The sequence below is a fragment of the Acanthaster planci genome, linkage group LG11 (assembly GCF_054643075.1).
Source record: "Acanthaster planci isolate LZ-2023a linkage group LG11, COTS_SCS, whole genome shotgun sequence".
Taxonomy (NCBI): Eukaryota; Metazoa; Echinodermata; class Asteroidea; order Valvatida; family Acanthasteridae; genus Acanthaster; species Acanthaster planci.
Genome location: NC_141787.1, coordinates 5,230,900 through 5,245,368, shown reverse-complemented (window position 1 = coordinate 5,245,368; position 14,469 = coordinate 5,230,900). Strand labels below are relative to the sequence as shown.

Sequence of the window (14,469 nt, the reverse complement as noted above, 5' to 3'; positions counted from 1 at the left end):
ACTCAAAAGGTATTTATGAAGTATGTGCTAAACCAGTCTTATATGTTTGGGCTAATTACATATTCATTCTGTTACTAATTTCTGTTTTGTGTAACATTCAACAAACATGGTTGCTGTCGTGTTGGGAGCCTTTGACATCCATTTTTCATTGAAATATGTTTGTCCATGAATAAAGTGTAAAGGCCTCAAATGTGTTGGTTTTATAGTGAAACACATGATCAAATTTGCAAAGGAAAGAATTTCACAACAAACTCTGTGTCGTTTGTGTAATTCCACATGACCACTGATTTGAATTTGGCCAGATTAATTTGTTTATTTGAAAAAAAGATATCAGTCAGTTGGGCCGTGCTAGCAGTCAATCCAGTTTTCGAAACAGTCTTCCATGGCAGTGAATTAGAGGGAACAGGTTATCTTCTGATGACAAATTGATTTGTTTAGGATTGACCGACAGCACAGTGTCGATCATGATCATGTATGTACATGTACACCTATCACAGCCAACCTTTACATTGTTTGGCCTTTGTTTTAGGGTTCTACTCATTGTCCACCGGACCTTCACTGTGCTGCCCTGGGGTTCCTCCAGGCACTCTGGCTGGACTGTAGAGAGACTGCCCTCTCTGTGCTGCGCACCAGGTAGGGCTGTGTAATCTACCCAAAAAACACCATGGCTGATTTTGCAAAACCTGATCCCACCCGTCCGTGCAAAAGCTTTACATTACACATCAGATTTTTGGCACGGTTGTAGTCAAGTTGAAGTCGATTTTAATTTTGGACTTTTTGCCCTGTCTGACGTGTGTTGTAACACTGTATACTCAGTGTTTCCCCCGATTGTTGTGGAAAAAACCACAAGGTACCAGGGTGGGATTCGAACCCACGACTTCCTGCTTACTAGTGCAGACGTCATAACCACTTGACCACCAAGCTTGCCGGTATCAGTTGGCTGGTTCGAGTCAGATGTAGCCGTGGGTACCGCGAACAGCTTTTTCCAAGGATGGATTTGCGTCGGGAGATGTCAATTTAATGTTACATTTAAATTAAAATCTACTTGTTCCTTATGATATAGCGCCCTCTTACAGTTTGTTCATCCATAGGATCTGGGTGTTTCATGTGATATTGCCCCCCTTTGTGACAGACTTTATCATCCGTAGACTTTCCACATAATTATGTACCCCTGAGATATGTCATTCTACATAAGCACAGGATCAGGATGTATCACATGATATTGCTCCCGACAACATCTGAGTTGTTAATTTTCATTTCATTTTTTTAGACCTAAATTCTGGGATGATGTAGCTGCCCCTCTGTTTAAAGATCTTGAGGTTCCAGAGGGAGGAACACAGGTAGACTTGACTAGTGTAATGATGGCATTGTGTACCGTTGGTTTGTAGTGTATTTAAAAGTGTTATACAAGAATGCAGTTTTAGAGTATTGAAGCGTGATCTCATTTGAACCAGGAAGTGTAGTGTAAACAAATGAAGTATGCACACATATCGGTTCATACGCTGGTTCTCGCGCTAATGCCTTTTACACACATAATTGTGGGCATGACTTACTCACTTCGTTACACTATAGTTGATATGTTGAAGTATAATTGCGAACTATAATTTTACAAAATTTATATCAGTGGGGTCCCTCTTGATGTTGAAATTGTTAGCATGTCTGAATAATACATTTTGTAATGTTTACCAACCTCTAGATATTTCTTAATAAATGGAATGAGGCCTGCTTTCATGATTATGTGTTGTTAACCACTGTGTTGAATCCGTTGGTGTTTCCAGGCAATCAGTTCTGAGATCAAAATCCGTGCCTACGCCTTCAGGATTCTTGCACTGGAGTGTTACTACGTCTCAAGGTATACAGAAATAGTCATTTCTCAGAATTTGGCATGGCTGAAATCTGTCTCAAAGGCCAGAGTGCCTTTTGAACAGTCTTGATTTTCGTCAGGGCCCACTTTCAGGGCTCTCTGCTCAGATCTCCCGCAAAGAAAGTTTTGGCCAGTCCTTTAAGCACAGAGGGCATAGTTGTGAGATGTAGGCCTGTGCACAAAATACACAGAATTGGCAGTCACAGTAAGCATAGATTTTCCTGACACTGTTCTTGTTAGACTTCAACAACTTGTTTTGTGCACTTTTTGTGTTAGGTGCTCACAGAAATACCAATTTTCCCACAATCTCCCTAATAAAATGCATTGCACACCTACATGTATTAAAAAAATATATAAAACCCTTACACACCAGATTTCAGATTGTCATTCGGTGGTGGTAGAACTTGAATATATTTGATTCAAAGTTCCAATTTGTTTTTTTTTCCCAGTGAAAATCTTCAGAAGGGTCTAAAAGCTGTTCTGAGGAAGCTGAAGCAAGAGGACAGATACTCACACTGGTCAAAGGTAAAGGTCAGAGTTGATTTTGGACAGCCTTAGGGAAAAGAAACCTAACCTTATATTGGTATAAGAGACTTCTAAATGTTTGATTATTACCAATCTTGCAAATTTACCTGTGGCGTTAAACAGTCATTTTAGACGCTCTGTTTTCTCATGCTACAAACCCTGTCCGTTAACCGTTCAATCTCCATAGCTTCAGTGTTCTCTTTCAGCTTTGTGTCTTCTTGGTTATTCAAAAGAGAGAAAAAAATCCCAAAGCAGGTTTCCTTGAGTAGAGCTTCTAAAGCACCTTTGCAACTTCATTTTCCCAAGATATTTGATGCAGTGTTACTAGACAGAAACAAGGAGATCTGTCTTGGTCTCCCACTCCAGTTCACTGTGTTTCAGCCAGTGCAACAATATTGACTTTCTTACAGTAAGTGTCTGTTGCATGGTGACACTCGAAACATGAATGTATCTCAATTATACTGGAAGAGTTGCCCCAGTTATGTATTATGCCTGTGTTGACCGTCTCCCCAGTGCGTCCATTCCCTGCTGGAGTCTGCGGCCGAGCAGCAGACAGACCTCGAGGAGTACCTGATCCGTCAGCACCAGCTGTTGGTGCTGGTGCAGGCCTGGCGTACGCTCCTGCTGGTATCCACCTCAGCTAACGTAAGCCTGATACTCTTTCTCGAGTTAGCCATGGGGCCCTGATTCCTTGCGTCTGTCTGCCTTGAGCAGAAGCAACCCCTCATCGTTTGAAAAGAGCCATGTTGGTGGGAAGTATTTATTTTATTGGTAGCCATGAACGCAAACATTACGTGTGCATTTCACATTCGTATGTGAACCATCAAATGTGCGGTTCCCACCAAAGGATCCTACATTGCTAGGAAAAATGTGCCCTCTGTTGATCCAGCTCGGGGCTCATGGCAGAAATTATTAGGGTATTAGGGAAAACCACCAACATAAGGCTGAATCACTCAGTTGATAGAGTGCCAACACAGTGCTCTGGTGGTCACGGGCCAAAATCCTGCTCCATTCAATTTCTTCATTCACCTTTTTAATATTTGATAGAGGCACATAATCAGTTTCCCTGTTTGGTTTTTTAACTTAATTTACAGCTTAGATAATTTTTGTACGAAGCAAATGTCAGCTGTGAAGCGGTTATACATAATGAGAATTTGTATGTCATTTTGAGCAGCAACCAGTTTTTGCAAACAAATAGTTCTTGCCCTAAGCAACTTTCTGTGCATAATCTTTTGTTGAAAAACAAGAAAACGTAGACACACGGTGGGAATGTATGTGCATAATGTTGTACATATTCTCAAAAATGAGTAATTTTGCGAGACAGCAGTATATGGATGGCAAACATACCCCTGTGAAATACCTTCTGTTGCCATCCATGAGCCTCATATCTTGTCCTCATATCATATGCCTGTGTCAGGCAAGGCAACACCTTCCAAAGCTTCCAAAACTGTGTTGTTTGCTGCTTGGTCCTATTCTATCACATGGAGCCCTCTCGTGACAGAGCACAAATTTAAATGAAGTTGACCTCGCTTCTGAGGGCATGTGAACAACCTGCAAACCATTCTCAGACCTTACAGAGGCATGGAGACTGTGTTCTGAGGTTTTCCCCAAAGCAGCTGAACTTGCCGTCAGTAACTGACAATTCCCTTCCCTGTTATATTCTTGACACGCCCACACAAAGCCTGCACTAGTGTGTATGTTCTCCTCCACTCTCAGGGCAAAGCCGTGGAATTGTCTGACACTAAGGTCCAGTCGGCCATCTTGTCCGATATTGCGGCTTCCATCGATAGCCTGGTTAGTATCTCTGAAAAGTTGAACTTTATTATGCTGTTGAGTTCACTGAAACATGCTATGAGGATGTTGATAGTATTAATGATATTGATTGGATTAAACCACCTGGTGAAATGTCTCCGTCAAGTCTGCTGTGTTAGGTCAGAAGAAACTGGACAAGTAAAGACCGATTCAGCGACCACAGTGAGCCAGTTCAGTATTCCAACAGAGCATGATATGCCTGCAATTCAAGAACACACACGTAAATGTGGCGCTGGGCACAATAATGACATCTCCTCATATTTCTGTGCCTTGAAACTTGTAGGTTTGGGATAGACACAGACAATGATTGCATACAGTTGACTCAGTAACACAATTGAAAGGAGTGGTTCATGTGTAACATCACGTGTTTGCTTTGAAGACTTCACTTTTTTACTTCATGGCCGAAATTCTGCATATGTCATCCTGCAGTGTTTCATGTGTCCTGCATGGTTTGCAGAAACTTTGCATTCAAGAAGCCACACAAGTGTAATGCTTTGGGAAACCTCTAACATAAACCTCATATTCACACTAGGAAATTTCCCCAAGTGTTCATCTTATGAATTATCTTTTGTACTGTTTTCCTTTCCAGTCCTGTCATCTTGACTCTGTCCTGAATCAGAAAGCCTGTTCCCTGCTGTCCAGTCTCTACATGTCACTCCTGACACACTGGACAAGGTAACGGCTTACTAAAATGTATCTCTGTCCAAGGAGATTGGACCCAAGTGCATACCATGCTGTTAGACACTGATTACTCTTGACTTGTTCTTGTGTAAGAAGTGGCTGTCATCCACTCAACATTGTACCTTCTACAGTGTCCTCCGAGTGCCACATTTTGAATTTGGTTAGGACTGATAAATATTTGAAAGGAGCCCACTTGAGTACCTCCCAATTTGGAGTGCATTTAGTGCATTTCTTGGCATGTTAGTTTTTCCCGGGAAAATTTAGTGAGATGAAATATTCCAGAATGTGAATGTTGCACCCACCATTGTAAACTTTGTCGCCAGACGTCAAAACTTGGTGGCTACTTGTTACACATGGTGAGAGACAAGCAAAACTTGGCAGAGTGCCAGGCTACTTTAATAGGTTGGAGAACACTGAAATACATTTAGAAGCTTTTGGTACTTAAATCTAGTAAGGTTAAACTGCAAACTCCTATTTTTGTGAGTTGAGATGCATATTTCAGTGTATCTGCTATATGCTATCAACCAACCAGTGATCTTTATCAGTGTCTACCTTGTCCATTTATTTCTCTCTCACAGTCACAACAAATGGTTTGAATAATTGCCAGATATCTACATGAATGCACATTTTTGGTTGCATTCTCAGCAAATCTGTTCACATATTTGAGTGTGTGATTTTTCTTAAAGCTCTGAGGTTTTGTTAGGCTTCCTACCAAATCCCACAGAATCCAACGACATTGGAGCGTGAATCTGAATCCAAAAGAATCCTTCAACTTGTTTATTCTTTTACTTGTGACAAGGAAGCATTCCATAGGTTAAACAAAGTGAGCCATATTGCAGCAACAGTGTCACATTTTTTGGCCACCCTTTGATACACGAAGGGGAGATTTTGTGTCGGTCACTGAATAGGTTGATAAATAGGTTGATAAATTGGTCCAATAAAAGTAGGCCATTGAAAGTCATGCTGCCATCTTCTTTAATTCTGGTCCAGCACCCAGGTCAGTCAGTGGAAGCATGTAGACATTCTGGTTGACGTGCTGGAGAGAATCACCGACTCAGACTCACCAGGACTTGGCAACGCTGCCACAGCCATCATGGCCGCTCTCACTACGTTACTCAAGCAACGCACCAGCAAGCAAGGTAGCACTTGTATATCAATTCTTTTTTCCACAGTACTGGTTGTTCAAAATCACCCAAATTGCTTTATTCCCTAGCCATTCCCAAACTCTTTGCAACATCAGTCAAACATATTTTTTGCTAAACTGTAGATTTTTGTAAAATTTCTTCAACCACTATAGGTGTTAATGTTGAGTTCAAACATGAAGCACTTCTCACTGAAATGCCAATTTAAACCAATGTCACAATGAATGTGTCTGACTAGTGGAAATCTCTGGAGTTACAGTGGAGACACATTTACTAATGACGAGAAATGTTTGTCTGGCAAGAATTTCATTGTTAAATGAGTTCTTGGAAGTGAATTTTACTTAAGGTTGTGTGCGCCTATTGTACTCACTACCTTATTACTCTACAACGAACTTGTCCCAGACATGGCACTTTTTTGGCCCGAAATGCCGACTTCTTAAAATGACAAGATAACAAAACCGTAGTCCTTTACAAAATTGGACTTTACAAATACCGACCCCCAATGGTTATTTGTTCAACATTTGTGTGACATTTCTTTTCACATTTCTGCCTTTTTGAAACTGTGAGAGAGTGTGCCTGGGTGATATGTACTGCCCTGCCAGGCTGTGACCCACACTGGCTTGAGGGCTCCACACACTGTACCTCTACAGATCGGTTTGAGCCTCTTCATGTGCAAACCCAATTGTAATTACTCAAGCATGAGGCTGAGTAAAGACTTCATCCACTTCTGCATACAGAAGTTGCCGAGTCATGTTTAAATGCCCTCCCTTAGGAGAGGAGTATAGAAAAACCTGGAGTGTCAGCATGCCATCTGATGGAAAGTGGTTAAGGAGTGACGTGATTTGCAGTTTCGTAAACATTGGCTGTTTCCCCATGGTCACATTCATGTGATCGCTGTCATGCTTTGTGCACTTCGGTTTTCATTTGCAGCCCTCCACGTGGAAACGATGGAAACTCTCCTTCCGATCATATGCCTGGCACTGCAACAGAGCAGCCAGTTCTACCTCAAGTCCCAGGGTGACATCAATAAGTCCCTTCCTTCTATCAAGGGGTCTGCTCAGGGGTTTGTCAGTGGGAGGAGTCAGGAGTATGGCCAGGGAACTGTCACAGGGTCTGTCGGTGGCAGTGGTCTGACCGCTGACAATTTAGCTTTACCAGGTGGCCAGGGGAGGGTGGCAGGGACTAGGTCCACAAATGGACTGGAGACAAGAGACAAGGAACTTGCCAGTATGCCAGCTGTTTCCAAATATTCGGTAAGAACAGTTGACATCATAAGAACAGTTAACATCAACCTTATTGGGAAGGTTTAATCCACGAAACTTTTAAAATTACCAGGAAGTTCACCAGAATGATTTTACGGGATATAGTATTGGGGACAATATAGCAGGGCATTACTTCAACATGGAGCACCTCATAGCTCTGATAAGGGGGTGTGGAAATTCAAGAACTGAGAACTTGCCTTGGTTTCATTCACCATGGAAGATTGTGGCAGATTCAGGAAGGTCTTTGGGGAAAATACTTTGAGAGCTAGGACTTTGTTTTCTTGTAATATTTGCTTGTTCATTTTTATATGTGTTTGACTTCATTTGTGGATGATGATACAATTCTGCATGTCTGCGATGAATTGTACAGATTTTCAATACGGTGATCTTGACCTTTGTTTTGAAATGATCAGAAGAGTAAAAGATGTGGGTTTTTTGCTCATTCTGTTGAAAATTTATTCACATGCAATTAGCATTACTCATGTACAAACCAGAGCAGGCACACCATGTGTTTATCTTCTCTGACTTTTGTGGATAGGCCACCTTGTGCCATCCGCAGGTCATGGAGAGGTTCATAAATAGGTAACTAGATACGTAGGGCATTTGCAAAGGATTATCCAATTCTGCTCCCAACGTAAAAACAAAAAGCACCCGAAGTAACTAGAGACAGTCCCGCCATGAATAAGCAGTGATTTAGTTCTTTCTTTATGAATTGAAACAGATGCCAACCATCGCTGCGTATCTCCTCGATGAGCTGCTAGTCGGTGAGAAGACAAGAACCAGCATGTGGTTGCCGCTGCTCAGACAGCACGGCATGCTGAACCTGCTGCTCACCACCCTGCAGTCCTGCCTACAGGTAATTGCAAGTTGGACCAAAAAGGCTGTAGAGTCGGTATACAAAATCCTGGCCTTACAGATTGGGTAATCTTGTAGTGCACGTTTGGCTGAGAATTGTCCTTCATTAATGTCACTCGTGTAAAGTGAGTGAAATGAGATTCTTTGTCTTTAACCCCAAAAGAGCTAGGGGCATCCCCCCCCCACGTTTTCATTTTTTCCACAAGCCAAACCTTAAGGAATTTTTTCAGTGAGAACTTGCAGTCACTTGACACCAATTCTGTGAAAATCAGATGTGCCATTCCAGTGCAACATTTATTTTAAGACAGTTCAGCCAACAAAATAACCTGGCCCTTTGAAGGTAAATGTGCCATATATTCTGGTGACGTGGCCTTTCGTATTGTCAAATTCTTTCACCTACTTGAAAAGTATGCTATCTTACTGTTGGCAAATAGAACTGCCTGTGAGTATGATTCTTGACAGAAAATATCCAATTACTATTTCAGTTTTGGCCTGTACACAGTATACTTTATCTGAACAGTCAGTCAAATCGCTTGTGCCTACACTGCATTCAATCCTGCTGGAAAATGGGCACCTCTCCACGCCCAGCAGAGAGTTTTGTCTACATTGCTAACTGCATTTGTATGAAAGTGGCCTGGGATTGTCATAGAATTGCTTACAAAAAACAGGAAAGCCTGAGGCTGCGCATTGCCTTTGAGTGATCTGTTGCATATTGGTGTTGTGTTGCAAAGTGATTGCCGCTGATCCAGCTATGTGTTCAACTGCAATCCGCCTTGAGCAGAATCACCCCCTCATTGGTTGAACAGAGCCAGGTTGGTGGGGAGTGTTCATTTTGTTGGTTTGCACGTGGCTGTAATGCGTGCATTTCACAGTCACCTGTTAACCAGCGAAGTGCAGTTCCCACCAAAAAAGCTTCCGTTGCGAGGAACTTGTGCCCTCTCTTGGTCCAGGGTTTGAAGAGCCAATCTCGCTGCTGTTTACATTTGCAGGTCAGGCAGGGATTACACTACTCTGAGGCTGTGCTGTTACTGCTTCTGGACTTGGCTAGTATTCCACAGGTAACACACACCATTGTAGCAAGTATAATTTGAAGCTAGCCACAAACGTGAATAGAATTTTGCACTTGCATCTTCTTGCTCAGCCAAAATATGGACCTTATTCATGAATCGGCCATATTGAAATGAAAGGGATAGTATCTCTTCATATTTTGAACTTGAAAGCATCAATGAAAGAAGAAATGAAATATATCCTGTGAAAATGTTTTACCTGCCTATTCTGGTGAATTATGTGATATTTGTGATAAAACATGCTTTAGTGTTTTGTGCCAGATTAAGGAAAAGTTGAAAAGGAGGCTTGGAACTCACAAAAAAATCCTAAAACAGTCTTGTACCATCCCATTCAGCAGGAAAAAATTTAGAGCAAAGACGCAAGGGACAAGCTCCAAAAATGACCAACTCAGGAGTGAGGTCTATTTTGTGAAGGAGGTGTAACTAGACCCCTAGTTCTCCTGCACTGTCCAGAGCAATTGAGCATGTGCATCAAGCATGTAAATAGATGGCCTGGAGGACAGTATGGGTTAATATGCTCATGTAGGATCACAGCTGTGAAGTTGTAGCATTGCTGCACCATGTAATTAACACCAATATCACCAAACCTTGAGGAGTGTCACAGATATGGCAACGACTGTGTTCATGCAGTTCCATAATGCTCACGTAAGAGTTTCTGAATCAGCTGCAGTCACCTTGGTTAGGAATAGGTTCACATTCTGAATGGGGCACCAAGTCTGAATATTTGCTCAGTGGGGGACTAAGTATTTCAGAATTCTGAAAACCAAGGGGCATTTTGCTTGCATCAACCTTGATCTCTTGAGTTTTTGACAATTATGATTTCAGCTTAGTCTATTTGTTGTCCAAGTTACAGACTCGCACCCTGCATGAATTTGATCAAACAATTTCAAACATTTTGTGGTGTTAAACAATTGTGCAGAATTTTTGGAACTGGGCTGCTGAACTACAAAAAAAAAGCTGTCCTGATTTTTGAACCAAGGAAAGCGGGTAACATAGACAAACATTACACAAACCTAACTCAGGGATTGGAAAGATGGAATATGTGAAAACTAGTGCGTCTAGGGATATCACAATTGACAGCATTTGTGGTGTAATTTACCATGATGTACTTGGCAGGCTGCAGAATCCATGCAGACCACGGGTCTGGTACAACAGATATGCCTGCCACTGTTGCAACTACATCAACAGAATGGGGAAGATGCAATGACCTGGAGCAAGGTAGCCAAGGTGAGAAATTGGTGTTCTCTGTGCAAGCGTATTATATCTATTAGCTTCTGCTGTAGGAAAGCTGGTGAATGGAATGCTGAAAAAGCCTTTGAAAAGGAACTTCTTGTTTCTGTTATAAAGAACAGGCTTTGATTAAATAAACTGAACAAGAAAGTATTAACTGAAACAGGATTGGAACCGATTGCCTGTGGAATGCTGTTCCGGTGGTTTATTAATGGAGCTGTCTGACCCAACTTTGGCGGTCTTCCAGTTAATTCAAGGTCGTTGTTTCTGACCGGGCGATCACCAACATGGGTGTGGATGCTCAGTAGGGAGGAATCTGCGTAGCAATTCAGAGATACCAGGTTCAAATCCCACTCCACTCGGTTTTCTCTGCTCAACCAAACTATTGGTATGTTGTTATCATGCCATGTGCAACAAGATGCGGTAAATTAGGTTAGGCTTGCGGTTGCCCCATGAGGGAGAAAATATCTCTTTTTTGAGTGTGTGGTTCTGAGCAGAATCGATGGTGAACACTCGACGTTCCGAACAGTATGCTCTGTTTGTCTTCAGGAGGGGGACTGGTAGCCTGGCTCTGAGGATGCTGGTTATAAGTGCTGGGGAGAATGCTAAGGGTGCACTGGAGTAGAAAGGCTTGCTGACGGTGAATCTGCTGGCCCGAAAGGCTACTGAGTGCGTTCACTGATGCGTGGCAGTGTCGTATAGGGTTTAGTGGGAGGAGGAACTAGTGACTGTGGGTATAGATGACCCGTTGGTCTGGGAGGGTAATATGGAGTGCCAGATGCTGCTGATGTGGAATCCAGCGTCTTGGAGTACTGTGTCGAGTTTGTGTATCTCGATAGCTTCCCTGACGCGTCTTGGGGACCATCTGTTCGCTGTAGATGGTATGCCCCAGGGAATCATCTGGGTGGCACGAGACCTTGACATCCAGGAAAGGAATGGATTTCCTCTCCTCCTGTTCCATTGTGAACTTGATGTTGGGATGCAGGTCATTTAGGTGATCCAGGAACGCTTGCCGGTGCTGGGGGCCATGTGGCCAAATGACAAAGGCGTCATCCACATAGCGTAGCCAGGTGCTTGGGCGGTGATCTGCTGTGTCAAGTGCGGTACTCTCAAAGACTTCAATGAACATGTCAGCCAGGACCGGGGATAGAGGAGATCCCATGGAGGTCCCAGATGACTGTTGGAAGAACTTGTCCCTCCATCTGAAGTTGGCTAAACGAGACGCAGGTTAGCAACAGGTCATGGATTTGGTCCGGAGATAGGGCTGTGCACTCACAGAGAGTGGGGTCTTGCTGTAGACGTTCTTTGGCAAAGAGGAATGCCTCGCCTGTGGGGACATTAGTGAAGAGGAAAATAACATCAAAGCTGACCATGATGTCATTATAGCTGAGTTGCAGTTGCTTGATCATCTGAACAAACTGATCAGCATTGGACACGTGATGTGGGGATTTACCCACCAAGGGTTGGAGAATTGTGATAAGGTGCTTGGTGGTGTTGTACATGTAGGTGGGGCCTCCTCTCGAGCCAACAATGGGACAGAGTGGGGCACCGGGTTTGTGTATCTTCGGCTGACCAAAGAACCAGGGGCTGGTGGAGCTGGAGGGTCTGAGCTGTCTGTATAGCTGGTAGGGGATTGCATCGGAGCGGTGGAGTGCCAATAACTTGCTGGCGATCTTCAGTTCAACAGACGGAGCGGGGTCTTTCTGCAGGGGGCGGTAAGTAGGGGTGGAGAGCATGTCAGTGACCTTACTGACATAGTCGGCCTTATCCATGACTACTGTTGCATTACCTTTGTTTGCTGGCAGGATGTCGATGGACTCGTCTTGACGCAGGTTCTTGGGTGCTGTGAATTCTTGTCTTGAGAGGTTGGTCTTGGGCGGCTTGGCTTACTTGATGGATCTGGATGCAGACTTCCCCTGCTGCTGCCTTGTTCAGGTGTTGTAGCACTGGTTCTGTAGACTGGATGATGTCCTCAACCGGGATGGCTTTTGGTGGGACAGCAAAGTTCATGCCCAAGGACAGGACCTTGGTTCCTGATGCTGTGAGTTGTCGCTGGGTGAGGTTCACTACTGTCTTCTTGATGAATGCTTGCTGGGATCGAAGTTGCGTGGCCCGGCCTTGTTGAGGTGGAAAAGGAGATATATTCTGAACAAGGTGTTTGGGGCACAGCTTGGCAAATTTCTTGATCTGCTTGCGGCGGGAAGTCTTGTAGGCATGGAGGCTGGATGACTGGGTGAGGGCTTGAATCTTGGAGAAATCTCTTGGCTGGATCGTATCTTGAAGAGTCTGCCGAGAGTTGTTCATCTGCTTGTCCAGTGATGCTAGCTGGGATCTGGTTCTTGAGATCTGGAGTCACAGTAGAGACCGGTTGGAATCTTGGAGTATGTGGCTGGACCGTGGTTTCTGATGGGATCCTTGAGGCAAAGTCCCCTTAGGATGATGTTGGAGTCACGGCAATGTTTCAGGAAAGTCAAGTTGTTGATAAGTTTCGAACACCTGATGGAACTGCGTTCAAATCTCCTAACTTGACTTGTGATGAGCTCCCCGTAGATGTGGTAGTTGTAGAGATCTGCAGGCCCTTGTTGTATTGAGCAACCACTTGCAAGAATATAGCCATCAATTCTTGGACAATGGGAGATAGTTCCATTGCCACTGGTAGATCTTGTGGTGGTTGGCAGGCTTGGACTCCAAGGTTGTTTTGCCGTGGGGGGAAGCTGACCTGTTGGGTGTTGTTACATTGAGAGACACCACACTTTAACAGTTGCTGTGTCTAGCGAAACTTCTTGACCAACCACTGTGGGGATAGGGGTAGGCTGGAAAGGAACAAACATTTCCATATCCCAGGGTTTCCAGCCATCCTAGGAACAGGGAAAACCTGGAACTTGAGTTTCCTTTATTTCCAGTCATGGAAAAGTCAGGGAATTTGGGGAAAAATACCTAAAATCTAGAAGAATTTGGGGAATTAGATTGGTCCAAAAGCGAAAGTGGTCAGTCTGTTATATTTCGTCGCATCTCCAAAGACCTCTAGTGACTTTTCATACATGTCAAACTGGACATAGGTCAAATAATTGTCCTGGAATTTTGAGACTTCATCTGGCAATTGTGTTTTCCTGAAATGCTGTAACAGAGACTATTTTGAATGCATGTTCCTTTGTTCTCTGTATACAGACGGAGAAGGCAGATACACTCACCTGGCTGTCCATTTATCGCCATTCTATCTCCGTGGTGACGGTGATGCTGGGGACTTTGCAGCACAGTTTCCTATCAGATGCCTTGGACTTCTTTGGAGTTCATCGGGAACGCATGATGCAGGTTTGTTTCAAGTTGCTGCTCGGGTTATTGCATGAGCATGACAAGCACCGTCTTGTTCTGTGTTCTTGTGTGTTTGTTTCTAATATTGCATTGTCTTCGTTGAATATGCACAATAAGAAAACCCCGCATTTAAAAATGGTACACAAACAGAGACCCAGCCTCTAACTAATGGAGACTTTAAGAATACAGTAAAAAAGAAAACAAGTTAAGTCATATGTAAGTAAAAAAGGGTTTAAACGAGGATTGCTATAACACTGAGTTTAAGATTTTTCCCATGAGAGTCTGAATATCAGTTGGTTTTCAGACACTAGTTTCAATGTATATTTTAGGTCAATCAAATTATAATTATTAAGCACTTTCCAGCAGTTTAATATTTCAAAAAGGATTTTTTTTAATATAAATTTCATGTCTGAACATTGAGAATTTCCCTTCCCCTTGGGTCAGTGCCTGGATGCTGTGCGATACAACCAGAGCCGAGCCTGTCTGATGGAGGCTGAGACAACCAGTGCCTTCATCTACCAGCTCTCCCTCTTTGCCAAGGACCTAGGAAGTCGGCTGAGGACTGGCGAGGTCCAGGTGCTGCTGCTGGGGGTGACATCGCTGTGCCACAGCTGCATGGCACTGCTGATCAGGCCAAAGCTGCTGCAGTATCTGACTGAGGTGAGTGACGAGGTGAACAGGCTGGACGTCCAGTGAAGTTCTGGATTGGTGCTTTTTGG

At 43.5% G+C, this 14,469-nt stretch overlaps 1 protein-coding gene across 5 annotated transcripts in view; it reads left to right on the top strand.

Moving 5' to 3' along the window:
• nup188 (nucleoporin 188) overlaps positions 1-14,469 on the top strand; it is a 192,141-nt gene that overhangs the window by 170,302 nt on the left and 7,370 nt on the right. For all 5 annotated transcript variants that reach the window (XM_087143590.1, XM_087143591.1, XM_087143589.1 and 2 more), the window contains 14 exons: positions 530-633; positions 1,271-1,340; positions 1,779-1,852; positions 2,314-2,389; positions 2,903-3,034; positions 4,106-4,183; positions 4,791-4,876; positions 5,873-6,021; positions 6,955-7,277; positions 8,008-8,142; positions 9,131-9,199; positions 10,325-10,435; positions 13,607-13,750; positions 14,195-14,410. In XM_087143590.1, the coding sequence (XP_086999716.1) occupies positions 530-633; positions 1,271-1,340; positions 1,779-1,852; positions 2,314-2,389; positions 2,903-3,034; positions 4,106-4,183; positions 4,791-4,876; positions 5,873-6,021; positions 6,955-7,277; positions 8,008-8,142; positions 9,131-9,199; positions 10,325-10,435; positions 13,607-13,750; positions 14,195-14,410 (1,767 nt within the window). The remainder of the gene's footprint in view (positions 1-529; positions 634-1,270; positions 1,341-1,778; positions 1,853-2,313; positions 2,390-2,902; positions 3,035-4,105; positions 4,184-4,790; positions 4,877-5,872; positions 6,022-6,954; positions 7,278-8,007; positions 8,143-9,130; positions 9,200-10,324; positions 10,436-13,606; positions 13,751-14,194; positions 14,411-14,469) is intronic.